The following is a 23,978-nucleotide window of genomic DNA, read 5'->3' as shown; positions in this document are numbered from 1 at the left end:
CGCCCTGCAGGTGCTGGCCTGCCCTGCCGCTAGCGTCTTTTCAGAGGGGGTGTTTACTGCAGCTGGAGGGATCATCACAGATAAGCATACCCACCTGTCAACTGCGAGCGCCGACATGCTTACACTCATAAAGATGAATAAAGGCTGGATTTCCCCAGACTTCTCTTCTCCACCTGTGTAAAGCAGCAGATTCTAAAGATTCTTTTAGCTGTAACAAGAGAAATATGCATCCTCTCTCTAACCCCCAAAAATGGGAGAAGTAGCTTGGTCTATCCCTTTCGGATCTTACTCCTCTTCCTAAAACAGCATAGCATCACGCTAAACTGCCAATTTTTCTGCAGCCCAAGAGCCTATGCTAAACTCAATTTTTTCGGAGCCCTGCCTCCAGGCTCTGCTACAAATTAAGTAACAACAACCTGTATCTTTAAAAAATGCTTATGGGTTTCACCTGCCCTCGGGGTAAACCAATTTTTCAGAGGTACACTTGTACTCTTGGTACACCAATTTTTCAGGCATTCGCCTATACTCTTAGCAAAGTAATTTTTCCGGGCTTCGTCTACACTCCTGGTAAACAAATTTTTTCAGGTGTTCGCCTATACTCTTAGCAAAGTAATTTTTCCGGGCTTCGTCTACACTCCTGGTAAACAAATTTTTTCAGGTGTTCGCCTATACTCTTGGTACAGAAATGTTTCAGGGGTTCGCCTATACTCTTGCTACAGAAATGTTTCCGGGGTTCGCCTATACTCTTGCTACAAAAAGGTTTGGGGGGTTCGCCAATACTCTTGCTGCAAAAATGTTTCTGGGGTCCGCCCATACTCTTGCTACTGAAAGGTTTTAGGGGTTCGCCTATACTCTTGCTACAGAAAAGTTTCAGCGGTCCACCCATAGTCTTGCTACTGAAAAGTTTCAAGGGTTTACCTATACTCTTGCTACAGAAATGTTTCTGGGGTCCACCTATACACTTCCTACTGAAGGGTTTGAGGGGTCCTCCCATACTCTTGCTATAGAATTGTTTGAGGAGTTCGCCCATACTCTTGCTACTGAAAGGTTTGAGGGGTTCGCCTATACTCTTGCTACAGAAAAGTTTCAGGGGTTCCCCTATACTCTTGCTGCAGAAAAAGTTTCCAGGGTTCTCCTATACTCTTGCTACAGAAAGGTTTCAGGAGTTCGCCTATACTCTTGCTACTGAAATGTTTCCAGGGTCCTCCCATAGTCTTGCTACTGAAATTTTTGAGGGGTCCGCCCATACTCTTACTACTGAAAGGGTTGAGGGGTTTACCTACACTCTTGCTACAGGAAGGTTTGAGGGGTTCACCTATACACTTGCTACAGGAAGGTTTGAGGGGTTTGCCTATACTCTTGCTACAGAAAAGTTTCAGGGTTTCGCCTATACTCTTGCTACAGAAAGGTTTCAGGGGTTCGCCTATACTCTTGCTACAGAAATGTTTCTGGGGTCCGCCCATAGTCTTGCTACTTAAAGGTTTTGAGGGTCGGCCCAAACACTTACTACAGAAATGTTTCCGGGGTCCGCCCATAGTCTTGATACTAAAAAGGCTTGTGGGGTTTGCCTATACTCTTGCTACACAAAAGGTTTCAGGGTTCTCCTATTTTCTTGCTACAGAAACGTTTCAGGAGTTCGCCTATACTCTTGCTACAGAAATGTTTCCGTGATCCTCCCATAGTCTTGATACTGAAAATTTTGAGGGGTCCGCCCATACTCTTACTACTGAAAGAGTTGAGGGGTTTGCCTATACTCTTGCTACAGGAAGGTTTGAGGGGTTTGCCTATACACTTGCTACAGGAAGGTTTGAGGGGTTCGCCTATACTCTTGCTACAGAAAAGTTTCAGGGTTTTGCCTATACTCTTGCTGCAGAAAGGTTTTAGGGGTTCGCCTATACTCTTGCTACAGAAATGTTTCCGGGGTCCGCCCATAGTCTTGCTACTTAAAGGTTTTGAGGGTCGGCCCATACTCTTGCTACCGGAAGGTTTGAGGGGTTCACCTATACTCTTGCTACAGAAAAGTTTCAGGGGTTCGTCTATACTCTTGCTACAGAAAAGTTTCAGGGGTTCACCTATACTCTTGCTACAGAAATGTTTCTGGGGTCTGCCCATTGTCTTTCTACTGAACATTTTGAGGGGTTCACCTATACTCTTGCTACAGAAAAGTTTCAGGGGTTCGCCTATTCTCTTGCTACAGAAATGTTTCAAGGGTCCACCTATACACTTGCTACTGAAATGTTTGAGGGGTTTCACCTATACTCTTGCTACAGAAAAGTTTCAGGGGTCTGCCTATACTCTTGCTTCAGAAAAGTTACAGGGGTTCGCCTATACTCTTGCTACAAGAAGGTTTGAGGGGGTTCGCCTAAACTCTTGCTACAGAAATGTTTCCGGGGTCTGCCCATACTCTTGCTACTGAACGGTTTGAGGGGTTCGCCTATACTCTTGCTACAGAAATGTTTCCGGGGTTCGCCTATACTCTTGCTACAGAAAAGTTGCATGGGTCTGCCTATAATCTTGCTACAGATTGTTTCCAGGGTTCACCTAAACTCTTGCTACAGGAAGGTTTAAGGGGTTCGTCTCTACTCTTGCAACAGAAATGTTTCAGGGGTCTGCCTAAACTGTGGGTGCACAAATGTTTCCCATAACTGTGTTCAGCTATCTGGCACAAATACACTGAATGAGTTGGGCAGAAGTGTGGGCCGACGCTGAGGTCCTGGGCCAGGTAAAACTTTGCCATGTTTGGGCACTCATATTTCTTCATGTGTAATACTGTCTTTGGGTTTCATGGGTTCGCCTATGCTGTGGGTGCACAAAGGTTGCCCAGCGCAGTGTTCAGTTATCTGGCACAAATACCCTGAATGACTTGGGTAGGGTGCATGTTTAATACTTTTCTTGGGTTTCATGGGCTCGCCTATGCTGTGGGTGCACAAAGATTTCCCATTGCGCTGTTTTAGCTATGTGGCAAAAATACACTGAATGACTTGGGTAGGGCGCAGAAGGCTTTCCCATTGCGGTGTTCTGCTATCTGACATGTACACAGAATGAATCGGGCAGAGGTGTGGGCAGAGGCCGAGGTCCTAGGCAAGGTGAAACTCTGCCATGTTTGGGCACTCTGATTTATTAATATTTAATACTGTGGGTTGCAAGGGCTCACCTATTCTGTGGGTGTACAGAGATTTTCCATTGCAATGTTTTAGCTATGTGCCACAAATACACTGAATGACTTGGGTAGGGCGCAGAAGGCTTTCCCATTGCGGTGTTCTGCTATCTGACATGTACACCGAATGAATCGGGCAGAGGTGTGGGCAGAGGCCGAGGTCCTAGGCAAGGTGAAACTCTGCCATGTTTGGGCACTCTGATTTATTAATATTTAATACTGTGGGTTGCATGGGCTCGCCTATGCTGTGGGTGTACAGAGATTTTCCATTGCAATGTTTTAGCTATGTGCCACAAATACACTGAATGACTTGGGTAGGGTGCAGAAGACTTCCCCCATTGCGGTGTTCTGCTATCTGACACCTACATAGAAGGAAGTTTTTGGGGACACATGGATTTCCCATTGCTATGTAACTTATGGCACCTTGGGTCACACAAGGTGGAGGCTGCGAACAAGCCTGACCCCAGGCCCGCTCACGTGCTTCCCACACAGAGTATTGAGGGTCCTACCTTGGTCATTGTTTCTCAGGCTTATTATGCCACCTCCTCCTTCTGCTTGGGGTCTGGGGATCAGCGCTGGTCGACATGTATTTGCTTTTATGCTACCACAGTTATCTGGGACACTGGTTTGGACCATTTGAAAGAAGCATAAGTGAACTAATGAGACATTCACAGCAGTACTAGTCCGATTCCGCTTTAGGCCCATGATTGCTAAGGGTGTGGGCAGAGGCCGAGGTCATTAGGGGGTGAAACTCTGCCATGTTTGGGCACTCTGATTTCTTCATATTTAATACTATCTCTGGGTTGCAAGGGCTCGCCTAAGCTGTGGGTGCACAAAGATTTCCCATTTTGTTGTTTTAGCTATCTGGCACAAATACAGTGAATGACTCAGGTAGGGTGCAGAGTGCAGATGGCTTTCCCATTGCATTGTTCAGCTATCTGACACATACACAGAATGAATGTGTGGGGACTCATGGATTTCCCATAGCTATGTAACTTGCGGCACCTTGTGTCACACAAGGTGGAGGCTGAGACCGAGCCTGACCCTGGGCCCGCTCACGTGCTTCCCACACAAAGGATTGCGGATTCTACTTCTACAGTCATAGTTTCTGGGGCTTATTATGCCACCTCCTCCTCCTGCTTGTGGTCTGGGGATCAGCGCTGGGCGACATGTATTATCTCTCGTGCTACAAATTATCACAGTTATCTGAGATACTGGATTGGAGCATTCGCAGGAAGCGTTAGTGATTTAATGAGACTTTCCCATGGTCACTGTATAACTGTGGTGGCTACTTTTGCGATACCTCCTGCTTCAAACCAATCTTTGATGTTAGTATATGCTGCTGCATTGTGGAGATGTGTAGAACTACTGGCACCTGAGTCCCCTTTATGCCCACCTTTGCTGACAATTTTGTGACGGAGGTCGCACGGGATTGGAATTATGATCGTACGTCAATTTATCATCAATTCTCATCAACATTGTGGGCTATCGCACAAATTTTAAATGAAGGTCACTGCCTGGCCCTGCCAACCCTCTGCTGTGTGTGTCTCCAGTTCTTCCTCATCGCAGACGCACTTATAAATAGACATGAGGGTGGTGTGGCTATCAAGCGAGTGTGTGGCATGAGGGCAGCTGAACGCTGTGCAGGGAAAATTTTGTGTGCGCTGTGGGCACAGGGTCGTGCAGGGGTTTGGACAGCAATGCCAGCATGTAACTCAGGAGAAGAGGCAGTGGTGTCACCCGCAGGCGATGATTGTCCTTGGTTGCAGCTAGTGTGGTGCTTAGCTAAGATGTGCCAGCATGTGTGCCTTGCTGCCTATGGTCTATCCCAAGTAAATTGTTAGAGGGGTGACCGCCAGACTCTTGACCCCAATTTGACTTAAAGGGGTTGTCCCGCGCCGAAACGGGTTTTTTTTTTTTTTTTCAACCACACCCCCCCCCCCCCCCCCCCGTTCGGCGCGAGACAACCCCGATGCAGGGGTTAAAAAAGATCACCGGACAGCGCTTACCTGAATCCCCGCGCTCCGGTGACTTCTTACTTACCCGGTGAAGATGGCCACCGGCATCTTCTCCCTCCGTGGACCGCAGGGCTTCTGTGCGGTCCATTGCCGATTCCAGCCTCCTGATTGGCTGGAATCGGCACGTGACGGGGCGGAGCTACACGGAGCTACACGGAGCCCCATTGAGAAGAGCAGAAGACCCGGACTGCGCAAGCGCGTCTAATTTGGCCATTAGACGGCGAAAATTAGACGGCAACCATGGAGACGAGGACGCTAGCAACGGAGCAGGTAAGTGAAAAACTTTTTATAACTTCTGTATGGCTCATAATTAATGCACAATGTACATTACAAAGTGCATTAATATGGCCATACAGAAGTGTATAGACCCACTTGCTGCCGCGGGACAACCCCTTTAATCGTGGGACCTGGGAGCCTCAGATGCACCCATGCATGCTGCATCTGCCGTTCCCTATCCGTTTCTGTGGTGTTTCCATGACTTTCTCATGTTTTCAGGTGTTTCACACAACCTCCCCCATGCGGAACATCGGGCAGCTTGAAAAATGCTTGAGTCTCCCATTGCCTTCAATGGGGTTTGTTACTCAAAACGAGCTCTCAAGCATTACGAAAAGTTCAACTCGAGTAACGAGCACCCGAGCATTTTGGTTCTCACTCATCTTTAGTCAAAACATCTTTGGTTTATATAGAAAAAATCTAAACCTAATTTTTTAAAATATTAACAGTTTTCAAAATGTAAATTTAATTTTGTCAACAACGGTCATAGTAAATAAGTTTGCTAATGACTAACATTACTATATGTCTGCTTTATTTGTGGATCATTTTTAATAATTATTTTATTTTACCTTTTTTAGGACATTGAAGGGTTCAGAAGTTTAGCCGAAAAATTTCAAGAAAATTTCCAAAACATCTTTTAGGCACCAATTTCATTCTGCAGTGGCTTTGAGGGGCCTATTTATCAGAAACCCTTTAAATCACCTTATTATAAAAATGTCATTCCTCAAAGCATTCAAAACTGCTTTAATGACAAATTAAAAACTTGATTTACAGCATTGTAGTACATTATAGTTAAAGGGATCTTCCAAGTTATTAGTTTTATATAGTGTTTGGTCCGTATATCCAAGACTACATGAAAGTAATATATTCATCATGGCAGCGATCTGCCAGCTTGACATCTGACAGATGACGTCACCCGGCCTGATGATGTCCATTTAAACCTGTAATGTAAGCTTCTAAGGTAGAAACCCCAACTCAGGTTTATGAGACGTCCCTGATGATGTCCCTACCAGCCTCCCATTGGCTGCAGTAAATTACTATGTGACGGCTGCCTCTGATGTGACCAGAGACCAGAGCGGCAGGGGAGCAGCGAGCAGCGGGTGCTATGTAAGTTTCTTATTTTATTAGGTACTCTGTTCCCCCACTGCAGCCAATGCCTTGGGGGTTCTCAGAAAGTTCCATTAAAGGGGTTGTCCCGCGGCAGCAAGTGGGTCTATACACTTCTGTATGGCCATATTAATGCACTTTGTAATGTAAATTGTGCATTAATTATGAGCCATACAGAAGTTATAAAAAGTTTTTCACTTACCTGCTCCGCTGCTGGCGTCCTCGTCTCCATGGTTGCCGTCTAATTTTCGCAGTCTAAAATGGCCTAATGGCCAAATTAGACGCGCTTGCGCAGTCCAGGTCTTCTCCTGTTCTCTATGGGGCTCCGTGTAGCTCCGTGTAGCTCCGCCCCGTCACGTGCCGATTCCAGCCAATCAGGAGGCTGGAATCGGCAATGGACCGCACAGAAGAGCTGCGGTCCACGGAGGTAGAGGATCCCGGCGGCCATCTTCACCGGTAAGTATAGAAGTCACCGGAGCACCGGGATTCAGGTAAGCGCTGTGCTGTTCTTTTTTTCAGTCCCTGCATCGGGGTTGTCTCGCGCCGAACGGGGGGGGGGGGGGGGGGGGTTTGAAAAAAAAAAACCCCGTTTCGGCGCGGGACAACCCCTTTAAGTTACCACGAGTCGTTAAATGTCAGGTTAATATTTGCTACTTCTGTACTTCTAGTTGGTTTCAGGAACTGCTTTCCAACAGCACTATACATGTACATCAACTAAGCGTGGTTTCACACGGGCAAGGACATTGTACAATTTCTCCTGCTGCGATAGTCAGTGAAAAAAGCAGAATCTAAAACCAATGATTTACAATAGTTTCCTTCCCATCTGCGATGTTTTCACTCAGATGATGTTGAGAGATTTAAAAAAATCATGTCTTGCTCCATCTTTCACAACTCATACTGAATAAAGATGTGATTTTTGCTGCGATTTTCTCACCGCAAAATAGCAATCGCCGTGTGGAAGTAGCCTTAGTTGTATGAAGGCTTACTATTTTCTGGGATAAGCTGTTCTTTATGATTGGACTATTTTGGGGTACAAATAATGCGTTGATAAACTTTAGAAAATGTTTTCTGGAGACAATTAAAAAAAAAACAGCAATGTCACAATTTGGAGGGTTCGGTTTTTGGGCTATGTTCTAACAGCATTCTTTCAGTACAGTGTAAGGTCTTACTCACAAGACCGTATATACGCTGCTATGTAGCTGCAGAGAAAATTCGGGCAAAAATCACGACCATCTGAAGCATTGGATTCTGATTTAGGCCTCCCTCACACAGGGCGTTTTATACAGCGTTTAGCGCCACCTTTTCAGCCCAGTGCTAAACGCTGTACAACACTCCCATTCATTTCAATGGGGCTGCTCACACAGGGCTGAAAACGCAGCGCCTCCCAACGCTGCTCTTTGACAGCGATGCATGTTCTATTTTGGGCCGTTTTCAGCCCTGCGTCGCCCATTGAAATGAATGGGCAGCGGTTTTAGCACTGCTGAAAACGCGGCAACACTTGGTGCTGCGTTTTTGGCAGCGTTAACCGCTCGCCGATTTTCGGGGTGAGGGCTTGCAATAGAAGCCCTCACCCTGAAAATCAGTCCCAGCTAGGCTAGGTAGAAAAAAAGAAAGTAATACTCCCCTAGCCGCTGCAGTCCGGGTCGCGGCCGCTGCTCTCTGCTGCTGATCTGGGCTTCCTCGGCACTCCCAAGTCTATCGCCGGAGGCCAGGTTTGAGAACCCCGGCTCCGGCAATAGAGTGCTGTGATTGGTTGTCGGCGCTTGCTCGATGCCCAATCACAGCCCTTCATTGACTGTCTCAGCCAATCAGCGCCAGCAAGCTCTCAAACCTGGCCTCCGGCAATAGACTTGGGAGTGCCGAGGAAGCCCGGATCAGTGGCAGAGACCAGCGGCCGCGACCCGGACTGCAGCGGCTAGGTGAGTATTGCTTTTTTTTTTTCCTTTCAGCATTCTTGACTGCGTTTTCAGCCGAGCTGAAAACGCTGGCATAAAGTATGCCAGTGCTGCTGAAACGGGGCAGAATCTGCAGCAAACGCAGCGTTGCAAAACGCTGCGTTTCTGCAAACGCCCTGTGTGAGGGAGGCCTTATTCATTCAGATGAATGATTTTAAGGCTCCTATAAAAAATTGCATCAGGAAAAATAGCAGATTGCCCTATTTTCTGCTGAGATACCCTGGAAGCTCCTATAAACTTATGTAAGCGGAGAAAAAAAGGGAGGGGAGGGAGTTTATCTGCGTCCAACACTGGGAGAAGAAGACAGCTTGCTCTAGTTAAACATTGGTAGTTATTCCGAGGCTCTGTCCAGCGATGTATTTTTTTCCTTTATGTAGCTGCCACTCATGTAAATGGCCGAGAATACACTAATTAAGATTGGAACTTGATCACAGCTATTCTTCATTCATGCCATTTTACGGCGTGTACGCGTGCATGTAAAAGCGCATTCAGTATTGTGAAAGAGCCCTTAGGCCTCATTCAGACAAGTGCTTATTTAGCACTGATAGCAGCAAGAAAATCTCACTGCTATGAGCGGTAAAAGATCGCGTGAACGGGCAGCTGCTCACTGGAGCAACTGCGCTTGAAAAAGCATAGCTGGTCCAGGAGGAGAGAGAGAAGAAGCCCCGTAGGGCTCCAGGACTTCCCCATAGCAAGGAGAGAAAGAGCGGGGCTACAGGGGATTAACCCAAAGCCCTGCTCTGTCTCTCCGTGCTATGGGTTAAATCCCCTATAGCTCCACACACTCTGCTACAGGGGATTAACCTATAGCCCCACTCCCTCTCTCCCCACTCTGGAGATCCCTGAGGGATATCCTCATAGCACAGTGAGAGGGGGCGGAGCTAGAGAGCTTATCCAGAGATCACCATTTCAAAGATAGAGGGGTGGGCCGTATAACCTTTCCCCTCATCCCACGCTCTCGGGAAAAACCTTCAGAGGAAGCCCTGTTACCCCTGCTGCCCTCTCTACCTGCTATAGAGAAATCCCTTGGGGAGAGAGATGGAGGGTGATCCCTACTGATGTCCTGCTGCAAGCAGAGGGGAATCTATTCCCTACGCAGGAGTTTCCATAAACTCCTGCTCCTATAGGAGTCAATGGAAACGCCTGCACATTGTGCAGCACGGACCTGCAATGCGGACATTGGAGCCCCACATCTCCTATCTTTGTTAGATACACTAATTTAGCACGTCTAACAAGCGTCAATGTCAACACTTCTATAGGAACCTGTGTTTTTAACCCTTTGCAATCCAATTTTGGATTCAGAGTTTCCTAGTGGGTTTTCATTTTCTGCCATTATACAATTGCTTCATCTGCTGGCTAGAGTCAGTACTGTGGTATGTGACATGTTGGAGAGGCCCCCCGACAACAGAGTGGCCAGTAATATACAGCAAGAATACCCTGTCGGATGTCTTTCAACATCGGAGCTGTACAGCCTTTTAATCAGAATATCTTAAGACGTCAGACAGTGGATTGGAAAGGGTTAATGCTGCTAAGCAGCGCTATGTGCCAAAAATAAAATCACAGCATGCTCTATTTTTAGAGCGGATACACAGGGAAGGCTTCTATTGAAGTCAATGGAAGCCATTCCTCCCGCAGCACACCCGCAGTTCAGAAGAAGAAATCTGATAGGTACGCAGGGTCATAGCAACATAGTATGTTAGGCTGAATAAAGACAATGTCCATCTAGTTCAGCCTGTTTGAACCTCCTTGTTGATCAAGAGGAAGACAAAAAACCCCAAGAGGCCAAAGCCAATTAACCCATTCGGGGGACAAATTCCTTCTTGACTCCATAATGGCAGTCAGCATAATCCCTGGATCAACCTTTGATAGTTTCTTCCTGACTGTAAGACCCAAAACTACAAACCTGCTGGTCACCTAATGTCTATATCCTGTAATATCTTTGCCAGCAGCAGGCATGGGAGGATTCCGTATGGGTTTTACCACACAGAATCCATGTGTGCCCATGACCATTAAGCCTAAAAGTATTCTTCAAAAAAAGTTTTTTTTGTATCATTAGAGATGAGCAAGCACCAAATTGCTCGGGTGCTTGTTACTCAAGTGGAACATTTCGTAATGGTCGAGAGCTCGTGGGAGACTCGAGCATTTTTCAAGGTGACCCATGCTCTGCATAGGAGAGGGTGTGTGATTCACCTGAAAACATCAGAAAGTGATGGAAACCCCACAGAAATGGATAGCGAACAGCAGGGGCAGCATGCATGGATGCATCTGAGGTTCCCAGGTCCCACTTTTAAGCCAAATTGTGGGCAAGAGCCTGGTGGTCACCCCCCTAACAATTCACTTGGGCCAGACCATAATCAGCAAGGCACACATGCTGCCACATTTTAGCTAGGTGCAAGGAAGGCCAATCACTGCCTGTGGGTGACACCACTGCCTCTTCTCCTGTGTTACATGCTGGCGTTGCTGTCCAATCTCCCCCAGGACGCAGGCACGAGTCTGCATACACAGCGTACTGAAATTTTTCCCAGCCCAGCGTCCAGCTCTCCCCATCCCAGACGGGCTAAGGCGCACCCCTTCGCCTATCTCGCTAACGGGAGCTCCGTGACACCATAGGCCGGTGCTTCCAGCTCCTGACATCCGATGGACTGATGCCGTCCACACGCGGAATTGCATGTGAAAGAGGAGCGGCCCTCTCCTCTCGTCCCAGGGTTTAGGGTCAATCCACCTTTGTCCATGAGTACTGGAGGAGAGCTGGAGGTCTTTGACCTATTTCTCAAAGCGCTGAAAAAGAGTGGGGACACGCACACTGGAAGCAACGCACCACAGCTGTCCCTCTGCCGCTTCCTTTTTGGACAGAGCCATGGAGTCCCCAAGTCCCCACTCTGCCTGTCCGGCCGCGGTAGCTGGCAGGTGGCCTTCCGACCCAGGTACCCCCTCCAATCGGCCGGGCACACGACACCTCTGCCAGTTGAGGAAGCGTGCAGAGAGAAAAAAATATATCTATATATCTCCCCAATGAACTTGTTAACCAGTGCCCAGGGAAAGACAGCATGAACTGTAAAGAAATTAGTGGCCAGAGATGGACACCACACTGGGATACCTTTCCATTCGCCGTGTGACCCTTTTAAAAATTTGCTTCATAGCTGAAAAATCACAGACAAAGTAAGTGCCATCCTATGCCACCTCCGTCACAGCATTTCATTAACCACAAACGCCAGCATAGGGGGACTCAGAGACCAATACTTCTACATTGTTTATAAAGAAAACAACCCATTTTAAAAAGAAGAATTTTTTTTACCAACATTGCAGGTTAGAACCTGAAAGATTTTTTGAGCGAGACTGAAGGGTATTTGTCTAACAGAAGTATAGGCGAGCCCCTGAGACATTTGTTGACCAAGAGTATAGGCGAACCCCTGAAAAATTTGTGTACCAAGAGTGTAGGTGTACCCATGAAAGAGTTTTTTACCCAGAGTGCAGGTAAACCCCTGAAATATGTTTTTAACATACAGCTTATACTTGCTTAGTGGGATCTAGGTGGCGGTCTACCTACATGCAAGCTACCGCCTGTCCCAGACCCTGCCTCTCCCCGAGGGGCTTGTTAACCAGTGCCCCAGGGAAAGACAACATGTACTATGAAGAAATTAGAATGTCCAAGCCAGGACAATTCATTCTGTCTTGGTGTCAGATAACTGGACACTGCGCTGCGATACATTTGTGAACTCTGTGGGTGTATGAAGCTGGAACTAGCACGTTTGCTGAACTCTAGGGGTGAACCTCTTCAAAATTGGGGGCGAAAGCATGGAGGTGGGCCTCAAAAAAAAATGTTTTGACAGAGCCTAGAGGCAGCCCTCGAAGAAAAAGCTTTTACAGAGTCATTTTGCCCTCTGAAGAATTAGCTGTTCAGCATGCTGACATGCTGGTTTAGGAGGGGGAGAAAGAAGATCAGAGAAGGGTAGACCAAGCTACTTCTACCCTTTTTTGGGGTGATAGAGGGTGCAAGGGTTCCGGCTTTAAGTTACTTTATGTTAAGCTGCTTTCCACCGGTGGAGAAGAGAAGTCTGGGGAAATCCAGGCTTTGTTCAGCTTAATAAGTGTAAGCCTGTCAGCGCTGTTACTTGACAGGCGAGTACGCTTATTCATGATAATCCCCCCAGCAGCACTAAACACCCCCTCTGATAGCACGCTAGCAGCAGGGCAGGCCAGCCCCACCAAGTAGTACAGCGCAAGTTTGTGCCACGTGTCCAGCTTTGACACCCAATACTTGTATGGAGCAGAGGCATCATGGAGGATGGTGGTACAATCGGCTATATACTCCCTCACCATCTTTTTACAGTGCTCCCTCCTATTTAGCCTAGACTGGGGAGTGGTGACACCGACTGGCTGGGGTGCCCTAAAACTGGCAAAGGCCTTGGAGAATGTTCACCTGCCTGTGTTGGACATGCTGCCTATTTCCCTAGTCTTCCCTGCTAGTTGGCCCACTGAACTGCATCCTCTACTGCTAGCGTTGTCAGATGGAACTTAAGTATCAGCTTTTCCACCAGGGCCTTGTGGTATTGCATCACTCTCTTACTCCTTTCCTCTTTGGTAATTAGTGGAAAGGTTCTCCTTATACCGTGAGTCAAGAACGGTGAACACCCAGTAATCCGTGCTGGCCAGAATGCGAGGGTCATGAGAAAGGCAACTTAACACAAAGTCAGCCATGTGTGCTAGGGTCCCAGTGCGCAACACATCGCTGTCCTCACTAGGAGGATGACTCTCATACATGCTGAACAGATGTGAAGGAAGTATCATGGGTACCCTCTGCTGTGTGGGCAGCAGTCTCCTACCTCTACCCCTCCTCCTCTACCTCTTCCTCCATCCAATACGCGCTGAGAAACAGTTGTGAGGGTGGTTTGGCTATCAAGCGTCGTATTGTCATCCCCCATCTCCTGTTCTATCTGCAAAGCGTCAGGTTTATTGCTTAGCAGTGACCTTCTTTGCAGGTAAAGCAGTGGGATGGTTACGCTGATAATGGCAGCATAGCCGCTCACCATTTGTGTTCACTCCTCAAAGTTTCCTAACACATAATAAGCAGGAGAAACCATGACCAAGGTAGGACCCACAATCCTCGGTGTGGGTAGCATGTGAGCGGACCCACGGTCAGACTCTGTCCCAGCCTCCACCAGGTTAACCCAATGTGCCATCAAGGAGATGTAGTGTCCCTGCCCGCCAGCACTTGTCAATGTGTCGGTGGTTAAGTGGACCTTCCCAGTAACTGCATGGGTAAGGGCACAGTTGATATTCCGTGACACGTGCTGGTGTAGAGCAGGGATGGCGACTGGGGACCTATTAGCGAGAGACGGCTGCCGTATTGAGGTTGGAGAAAGCCTTAGTTTCTACCAGCCTATATGGCAGTATCTCCAGGCTCAGCAGTTTCGATATATGCGCGTTCAACGATTGTGCATACGGGTGGGTGGCTGCATATTTCCGCTTGCGCTCTAATGCTTGGGTTATCGCCAGCTGAACTCTGCGCTGGGACACATTGGTCGAGGCAGTGGAGGACCGTGGAGGTGAAGGGATGGGTGCAGGCCAGGAGACACTCATTCCTGCATCCTGGGAGGGGATTGCATCTCCGTGCCAGCATGTGACACAGGGTAAGAGGCAGTGGTGTGACCTGCAGGCTGTGAATGGCCTTCATTCCACCTCGTCTGGTGCTTGCCTATCATATGCCTTTGCATGCTGGTGGTGGTCAGGCTGGTAGTGGTGGCTCCCCTGCTGATCTTGGTGTGGCACAGGTTGCACACCACTGTTCGTCAAGTCATCCCCGCTCTCAGTAAAAAACCTCCAGACCTTTGAACTCCTAGCCCTCTGCACGGGAGCTTGCTGTGAGGAACAGTTTGGGGATTATTTGCTCTGGTCCTGCTTCTCCCTCTTGCCACTCCACTGCCTCTTCCAACCTGTTCTGGTGCTGTACTTGCCTCCCCCTCTGAAGCCCAGGTCGGGTCAGTCGCCTCATCATCCACCAGTTCTTCCTATGAATCCTGAGTCTGCTCCTCCCTCAGATTTACTGCCCTAACAACAACCTCACTGACAGACAACTGTGTCTCATCATCATCATCATACACAAATACCTCTTGAAACACTACTTGGAAGTCCCCACCCTCATCAATCTAAGACTGAAAGGTCCAAATTTTGGGCATCGGTCACGACAGACTCCTCAGGTGGCTCATAAACAGTTTTTTTCTGGCTCAGGAAAGGGACCCGAGAACAGTTCCTGTGAGTATGCCTGTTCTGAATCTCTCCTTTTCCTGGAATGACCAGGCTGGGAGGAAGGAGGATCAATGTGAGGATTCAGAGGTCCAGTCCTTTGGCTAGCGTGAGTGAACTGCGTGGAAGACTGGTTGGTGGATAAATTACTGTACGCATTATCCACCATCTATGTCATTAGCTGATCGCACTGTTATGCTTTTAATAATAGTCTACCACGCGAACCTGCAAAATGTGAGATGAAGCTAGGGAGCATAGATACACGGCGCTCTTCTTGTCCCTCAGCAGCAGGCACTGTTTCACCCTGCCCAGGACCTTGGCCTGTGCCCACACCCTCATTCGGACGCCCACGTCCACATCCTTGATCCTTACCCCTAGTCTTCATCATGTTGTATAATGCACTTGGTCAAAATGCTCCGCAAACTGCAAGGCATTTTGCGTACGCTTTAAGCCCAAAATATACACTGTAAACTGCGTCTTGTTAGATAGTGTGGATTGACAGGACGCACACAGGCTAATATAGTGTACGTTTTAAGCCCTCCCCTCCCCAAAAAAGTAAACCGCGTATGGTCTTGTTAGTGTGGATTAACAGGACACACCCAGGGGTTAATTTGGCGTATGCTTTAAGCCCAAAATACACACTGTAAACAGTGTATAGTCTTATTAGATAGTGTGGATTGACAGGACGCACACAGGCGAATATAGTGTACCTTTTAAGCCCCCAAAAACCCTGTAAATTGTGTACAGTCAAGTTAGATAGTATGCATCGACAGGCCGCAGACAGGGGTATATAGCGTAACTTTATGCCCCCCCACAACCAAAATGTAAACAGCGTATAGTCTTGTTAGATAGTGGGGATTGGCAGGATGCACACAGGGGTATATAGCGTACACTTTAAGCCCCCCCCCCCCAAAAAAAACCGTAAACTGCGTTCTGTCTTGTTAGATTGTGTGCATCAACAGGATGCAGACAGGGGTATATCGTGTACGTTTTAAGCCCCCCAAAAAAACTAATTTGCGTACAGTCAAATTAGATAGTATACATCAACACGGCGCACACAAGGGTACATAGCGTACACTTCAACCCCCCCTGTAAACTGCATATAGTTAGATAGTTTGGATTGACAGGACGCAGACAGGGGTATATAGCGTACGCTTTATGCCCCCTCACCCCCAAAATGTAGACAAGGTATAGACTTGTTAGATTGTGTGGATTGGCAGGATGCACACAGGGGTATATAGCGCACGCTTTGAGCCCCCCCCCCCCAAAAGGAAACTCTGTATAGTCTTGTTAGATAGTGTGGATTAACAGGACGCACACAAGGGTATATAGCGTATGCTTTAACCCCCCCCCCCCCCCCCCCCAAAATACCTGTAAACTGCGTTCAGTCTTGTTTGATAGTGTGCATTGACAGGATGCCCCCAGGGGTATACTGCGTACATTTTAAGCCCCCCCAAAAACTGTAAACTACGTACAGTCAAGTTACATAGTATGCATCGACACGGCGCAAACAGGGGTAAATAGCATATGCTTTAAGCCACCCCCCCCCCCCCCCCCAAAAGCCTGTAAACTGCATATAGTCTTGTTAGATAGTTTTGACTGACAGGACGCACACAGGGGTATATAGCGTACGCTTTAAGTGCCCAAGAAAATAAAAAAATGATAGGAGTTTTGTTACTTCCTATCTAATCTCTGTACACCACTATCAGTTGTAGCAACCCGGGAATCATTCGCTCACATCACAGGTAGACACCAATGGGTTAAACTTTCAACTTCACAGCAATAGCAGCTTGCTTCAGCACAGCACTTTATGCACGTAAACTTAAATGTCCTTTTACTTCAAGGTTTTGATAAACAGTCCAACTGTGGTTCTCACCCACTCTCCAGGGCAGCTTCATACAGTTGTCGTCAGGACTCACTCTGCTTTCCCTCAGGACGGTTTCACTCCAACCTTCCTGAGGCACACGAACAGTCTCTCCAGCATCCAGGTCTCTCTCCAGACCTCTTGCTCCCAGGGCCAGAGCTCCCCAAGCGTCCCGCCAGGACAACGTCTCTCTGCCTAGTCACAGAGTCTCTCTCTGCTTGCAACAGTAGTCAGGTTGACCAGAAGTCTGGTCACAACACAAGTCTGGTTCTCCCAGACACACACACCTCCTCCTTACTTCCACCTGTCCCTTTACATAGCTTGCTGGTTCAGGTGGAAGATCTGCCCTGGAGTATTATTGGACCGATCTACATCACAGAAGCTAACAACCTCTGTGACATACATCTTCCATTCCATACCATACCTGTGGGTGTTTTTCCTCTTGTCTCAGGCACCAGACTGACTGTCTGTTGCCCCCTACAGGCCATTCTCTGTAGTGCACCTCTACATATCCTTCCCCCTTGATGAAGGCCGTAGGCCGCATCACACTTTCCTTCTTTTGGCCCTCCAGGGTCAAAACTCCAGCCTAGGGGGTCTCTTTCTATTTTTACTTGTCTGACAAGTTCTTTCTTTTTGTCTTCACTCTGCTCATCACATCCTTGCAGATCTCTGTCAGACTGTGCTCTCACAGCTTGCAAGTTGACTTCCAAGTGCAACTTTGTATCCTCTGTGGCTTGTAACTTATAGTCAGCTTTCTGTACCTGAACCTTAAAGGGGTTGTCCCGCGAAACAAAGTGGGTCTATACACTTCTGTATGGCCATATTAATGCACTTTGTAATGTACATTGTGCATTAATTATGAGCCATACAGAAGTTATCAGAAATTTTTCACTTACCTGTTCCGTTGCTAGCGTCCTCGTTTCCATGGAGCCGTCTAATTTTCAGCGTCTAATCGCCAAATTAGACGCGCTTGCGCAGTCTGGGTCTTCTTCTTTTCTCAATGGGGCTCCGTGTAGCTCCGTGTAGCTCCGCCCCGTCACGTGCCGATTCCAGCCAATCAGGAGGCTGGAATCGGCAATGGACCGCACAGAAGCCCTGCGGTCCACCGAGGGAGAAGATCCCGGCGGCCATCTTCAGCAGGTAAGTAAGAAGTCACCGGAGCGCGGGGATTCAGGTAAGCGCTGTCCGGTGTTCTTGTTTAACCCCTGCATCGGGGTTGTCTCGCGCCGAACGGGGGGGCTGTTGAAAAAAAAAAAAACCCGTTTCGGCGCGGGACAACCCCTTTAATTTCTTCTACTTGCTGTTCCAAGGCTTTAGTAGACTTTTCTAGTTCATGGACAGTCTTTTCACCATCATCCTTGGAGCTAACTAAGTCCTCCATTTCAGTGCAGAACGGCTTGTTAAGACTTTCAAACTGAGCCTCCATTTTGAAGGTCTCTTCTAGCTCAAGAACCTTGTCTCTGTATTCTTCCAGTTCCTCTTGTAGCTCATGCTCCAGCATTGCCTTGCTATAGATTACAGTCTCCAATTAATTTTTCATATCATTCAGGCTTATAATTATCATCTTCTTCTCACTTTGCAACAATTCTATTTTTTCTCTTAGTACAATGTTGTCATCGGTTAGAACTATAGATGAGCGAGCACCAAAATGCTCGTTGCTCGAGTTGAACTTTCCGCGATGCTCGAGAGCTCGTTTTGAGTAACGAACGCCATTGAAGTCAATAGGCGACTCGAGCATTTTTGTATGGGACCGATGCTCAGCATAGCTGATGACTTGTGAAACTCTGGAAAACATCCGAAAGTCAGGGAAACACCACAGAAACGGATAGGGAATGGCAGGGGCAGCAGGCATGGCTGCATCTGAGGCTTCCAGGTCCCACTATTAAGCCACAATGGGGGCAAGAATCTGGCATCACCCCACTAACAATTTTTACTTCGGTCAAACCCTCATTAGCAAGGCACACCTTAGCTAAGCACCACACTACCTGCAACCAAGGACAATCATTGCCTGCGGGTGACTCTGCTACCTATTCTCCTGGGTTACATTCTGCCCAACCCCCTGCATGACCCAGCGTCCACAGCGCACACAAAAGTTTTCCTGCGCAGCCTTCAGCTGCCCTTATGCCACACGCTCGCTTCATAGCTACACCACCCTCATGTCTATTTCTAAGTGTGTCTGCGATGAGGAGGAACCGGAGGCACACAGTGCAGAGGGTTGGCAGGGCCAGGCAATGACCCTCTTTGAAAGGGGGGGGGGGCGATAGCCCACAATGCTGTTGAGAATCGATGATAAATTGACGTACGATCATCATGCCAATCCCGTGGCACCTCTGTTGCAAAATTGTCAGGAGCCGCAAACATGGGCATAAAGGGGACTCAGGTGCCAGCCCAGCACTTCTACACATCTCCACAATGCAGCAATACTCTGTGTTGGAAGCACGTGAGCGGGCCCAGGGTCAGGCTCGGTCCCAGCATCCATCTTGTGTGACCCTAGGTGCCGCGAGTGACATAGCAATGGGAAATCCATGTGTCCACACACTATTCATTCTGTGTAGGTGTTGGATACCTCATCGACAACACAAGGGGAAAGCCATCTGCACTCTGCACCCTACCCAAGTCAGTCACTGTATTTGTGCCAGACAGGTAAAACACCGCTATGGGAAGTCTGTGTGCACCCACAGCATAGGCGAGTACAAAGAAACCCAAAGACTGTATTAAATATGAAGAAATCACTTTGCCCAAACATGGTAGACTTTCACTGCGCCAATGACATAGGCCTCTGCACACACCCTCAGCTATTGTGGGCATAGAGCGGACTCTGATGCTAGTACAGCTGTGAACGTCTAATTAATGCAGTAACGCTCCTCTTGTTTGGCCCAAACCAGTGCCACGGATAACTGTGGTTAAACGAGAGAAAATACATGTTGCCCAGTACTAATCCCATGACCCCAAGCTGGAGGAGGTGACATAACAAGGCCAAGAAACCGTGACCAGGACCCGCTATAGTCTGTGTGGGAAGTATGTGAGTGGGCCCTGGGTCTGGCTCGGTCCCAGCAAACACCCTGTGTGACCCAACATGCTGCGAGTGACATAGCAATGGGAAATCCACACACTATTTATTCTGTGTAGGTGTCGGATACCACATCAACAACGCAAGGGGAAAGCCATCTGCACTCTGCACCCTACCCAAGTCAGTCAGTGTATTTGTGCCAGAAAAGTAAAACACTGCTATGGGAAGTCTGTGTGCACCCACAGTATAGGTAAACCTCTGTAACATTCCTGTAACAGAAGTATAGGCAGACCCCAGTAACATTTCTGTAGCAAGAGTATAGACGAACCCCTGAAACAATGGTGTACCATGAGTGTAGGCGAAGGCCGAAAAAATTAGCTAGATAAGAGTGTAGGCGAGGGCCAGAAAAATTAGTGTACCAACAGTACAAGTGTACCCCTCAAAAATTGCTCAACCGAGAGGGCAGGTAAAACCCATAAATATCTTTTAAAGATACAGCTCGCTGTTGCTTAATTTGTAACAGAGCCTGGAGGCAGCCCTGTGGAAAAAATTGGTTTATGTTAAAGTATCAATACTTTTGAAACTTTGAAAAATTGCTAAAAATTGTAAGCAGAGCCTTTTGGGCCGCAGAAAAATTGGCATTTCAGCGTGATGACATGATGTTTAAGGAGAAGGAGGAGGAGGAGGAGGACTAATATCAGAGAGGGATGGACAAAACTAATTCCCCCTTTTTTTCTCGTGATAGAGAATGCTTTTTTCTGCGGTTGCAGAAAAAAGAACCTTTAGGTTTTGCTGCTCTCCGCTGGTGGAGAAGAGAAGTCTGGGGAAATCCAGGCTTTATTCATCTTTATGAGTGTAAGCATGTCGGCACTGGCAGTTGACAGGCGGGTACGCTTATCCATTATGATTCCCCCAGCTGCACTAAACACCCTCTCTGACAAGACGTTAGCGGCAAGGCAAGCCAGCACCTCCAGGGCGTACAGCGCAAGTTCGTGCTACATGTCCAGCTTTGACACTCAATAGTTGTATGGAGCAGAGGCATCACAGAGGACGGTGGTACGATCGGCTACGTACCCCCTCACCATCTTTTTACAGTGCTTCCTCCAACTCAGCCTTGACTGGGGAGTGGTGACACAGTCTTGCTGGGGAGCTATAAAGCTGCCAAAGGCCTCGGAGAGTGTTCCCCTGCCTGCGCTAAACATGCTGCCTGATCACCGCGCCTCCCCTGCTACTTGGCCCTCGGAACTGCACCTTCTGCCACTAGTGCCGTCAGATGGGAAGTTTAGCATCACTTTTTCCACCAAGGCCCTGTGGTATTGCATCACTCTCGTACCCCTTTTCCCTTCGAGAATGAGAGTGGAAAGTTTCTCCTTATACCGTGGGTCGAGAAGGGTGTACACCCAATAATCTGTGTTGGCCAGAATGCGTCTAAAGCGAGGGTCACGAGAAAGGCAGCCTAACATTAAGTCAGCCATGTGTGCCAGGGTACCAGTACGCAACACATCGCTGTCCTCACTAGGAGGATGACTTTCAGGATCCTCCTTCTTCTCCTCCTCGTCCACAGGCCATACACGCTGAACAGATGGGAGGCAAGCAGCATGGATACCCTCTGCAGTGTGCCCAGCTGTCTCTTTCCCCTCCTCCTCCTCCTCCTCCTCCAAAACACGCTGAGATAGACATGAGGGTCGTCTGGCTATCAAGCGACATACTCTCATTCCCCGTCTCCTGTTCCAACCGCAAAGCGTCAGCCTTTATGCTTCTCAGCAGGCATAGCAGCGGGATGGTAACGCTAATGATTGCAGCATCGCCGCTCACCATCTGGGTAGACTCCTCAAAGTTTCCGAGGACCTGGCAGATATCTGCCATCCAGGCCCACTCCTCGGTAAAGAATTGGGGAGGCTGACTACCACTACGCCCCCCATGTTGGAGTTGGTATTCCTCCATTGCTCTACGCTGCTCATACAGCCTGGCCGTGCAGTATAGAATTCCACCATGTGGGCATGTCGCACAGCAGTCGGTGCTCTGGCAGATTAAACCGATGTTGCAGGGTCCGCAGGGTGGCAGCGTCCGTGGTGGACTTGCGGAAATGTGCGCAGATGTGCCACACCTTGCCGAGCAGGTCAGACAAATTTTCAAAAACTGCTGAACCATCAAATTGAAGACGTGGGCCAGGCATGGCACATGTGTGAGGCTGCCAAGCTGCAGAGCCGCCACCAGGTGACGTCCATTGTCACACACGAACATGCCTAGTTGGAGGCTCAGCGGCGAAAGCCAGAGTCGGTCTGCTCTGTCAGACACTGCAACAGTTCGGGGCCGTGTGCCTCTTCTCTCCTAAGTTGATAAGTTTTAGCACGGCCTGCTGACGCTTGCCCACCGCTGTGCTGCAGCGCAATGCCGACTGCTGGGGAAGTGCTGCTAACACATCTTAATTGCGAGGTGGAGGTTGCGTAGGAGGAGGAGGAGGGGAAAGGTTTAGTGGAGGTGGCATAAACCACCGCAGATACCAGCACCGAGCTGGGACCCGCTATTCTGGGGGTGGGTAGGATGTGAGCAGTCCCAGGCTCTGACTCGGTCCCAGCCTCCACTAAATTCACCCAATGTGCCATCAGGGAGATATAGGGGCCCTGCCCGCTTGTACTTGTCTACGTGTCCATTGTTAAGTGGACCTTCCCAGTAACCGCATTGGTGAGGGCTAGAGATGAGCGAGCATACTAGTCCGAGCTTGATGCTCGTTCGAGTATTAGGGTGCTCGAGATGCTCGTTACTTGAGACGAGCACCACGCGGTACTCGTCTCGATTAAACGAGCACTGACCATTGAATTCAATGGAGCCGGCAATACAGCCGGCTCCATTGAAAGCAATGGCCTGCCGGCGAGCGTGGGATGAATTGTCGGGAAGGGCTTATATATTTAAGCCCTTCCCTGCAATTCATCCAGAAATGTGTAAAAAAAAAAATATATATATATATATATATACTCACCTTGTCCCGGCAGAACGATGTTAGCGTATTGAATTCAATGGAGCCGGCAATACAGCCGGCTCCATTAAAAGCAATGGGCTGCCGGCGATCGCGGGATGAATTGTCGGGAAGGGGTTAAATATATAAGCCCTTCCCTGCAATTCATCCAGAAATGTGTAAAAAAAAAAATATATATATATATACTCACCTGGTCCCGGCAGACGGAGTTCAGCGCGGCCAGTGGCAGTCCTCCTGAACTGCTCTGAACAGCTGTGAGTAGTATTCAGCAGCCGGGGATTTAAAATCCCCGCCTGCTGAATGAGCTGCCTCTAATTGGTCACAGCCTGACCAATCAGAGGCAGATTCCACTCACACACCCATTCATGAATTTATGAATGGGTGTGTGACTGCTGCCTCTGATTGGCTCAGCGGGACCAATCAGATGAGAGGCAGCAGTCGCTTAATAGTGGGACCTGGGAACTTGAGATGCAGCCCAACATGTAGCCCCTCGCCTGCCCTATCCGTTTCTGTGTCGTTCCCATCACTTTCTTGAATTTCCCAGGTTTTCACAAATGAAAACCTAAGCGAGCATCGGCGATGTACAAAAATGCTCGAGTCGCCCATTGACTTCAATGGGGTTCGTTACTCGAAACGAACTCTCGAGCATCACTGAAAGTTCTCCCACGAGCTCTCGACCATTACGAAATGTTCCACTTGAGTAACGAGCACCCGAGCATTTTGGTGCTCGCTCATCTCTAGTGAGGGCGCGTATAATGTTGCGGGAGACGTGGTGGTGCAGGGCTGGGACGGCACACCGGGAAAAAGAGTTGCGAGTGAGGACCGCCGTCGCCATCATGTTTTTGAAAGCCTCCAAATCCACAAGCCTGTATGCCAGCATCTCCAGGCTGATTAATTTGGCAATGTGCACGTTTAAAGCTTGAGCGTGCGGGTGCGTGGCGGCGTACTTGCGCTTTCGCTCCAACGCTTGTGTTAGCAACAGCTGAACGTTGCGCTGGGGGACATTGCTGGATGGGGGGGGGGCAGTGGAGTTGAGGGTGTGGGTGCAGGCTCGGAGGCACTCATGTCTGTGTCCTGAGAGGGGGGTTCGATCTGTGTGGCAGGTTGGGGCACAGGGGAAGAGGCAGTGGTGTGACCCACAGGCGGTGAACGGCCTTCGTCCCACCTTGTGGGGTGCTTGGCCATCATATGCCTGCGCATGCTGGTGGTGGTGAGGCTGGTAGTGGTGGCTCCCCAGCTGATCTTGGTGTGACACAGGTTGCACACCACTGTTCGTCAGTCGTCCGCACTCTCACTGAAAAACATCCGCACCTTTGAACACCTAGCCCTCTGCACGGTGGCTTCGTGCGAGGGTGTGTTTGGGAAACAGTTGGG

General features: G+C 48.7%; 1 protein-coding gene across 1 annotated transcript in view; it reads right to left on the bottom strand.

Moving 5' to 3' along the window:
- LOC136573598 (vomeronasal type-2 receptor 26-like) overlaps positions 1 to 18,118 on the bottom strand; it is a 115,274-nt gene extending 97,156 nt beyond the window's left edge. Inside the window, exon 1 of the mRNA XM_066574869.1 lies at positions 17,915 to 18,118. Within this exon, the coding sequence (XP_066430966.1) occupies positions 17,915 to 18,118 (204 nt within the window). The remainder of the gene's footprint in view (positions 1 to 17,914) is intronic.
- Between the last annotated feature and the right edge of the window lie 5,860 nt (positions 18,119 to 23,978).

This window comes from Eleutherodactylus coqui, chromosome 7 (assembly GCF_035609145.1).
Source record: "Eleutherodactylus coqui strain aEleCoq1 chromosome 7, aEleCoq1.hap1, whole genome shotgun sequence".
Taxonomy (NCBI): domain Eukaryota; kingdom Metazoa; phylum Chordata; class Amphibia; order Anura; family Eleutherodactylidae; genus Eleutherodactylus; species Eleutherodactylus coqui.
The sequence above is the reverse complement of the archived record's forward strand: the minus strand, read 5'-3'. Positions and strand labels throughout refer to the sequence as shown.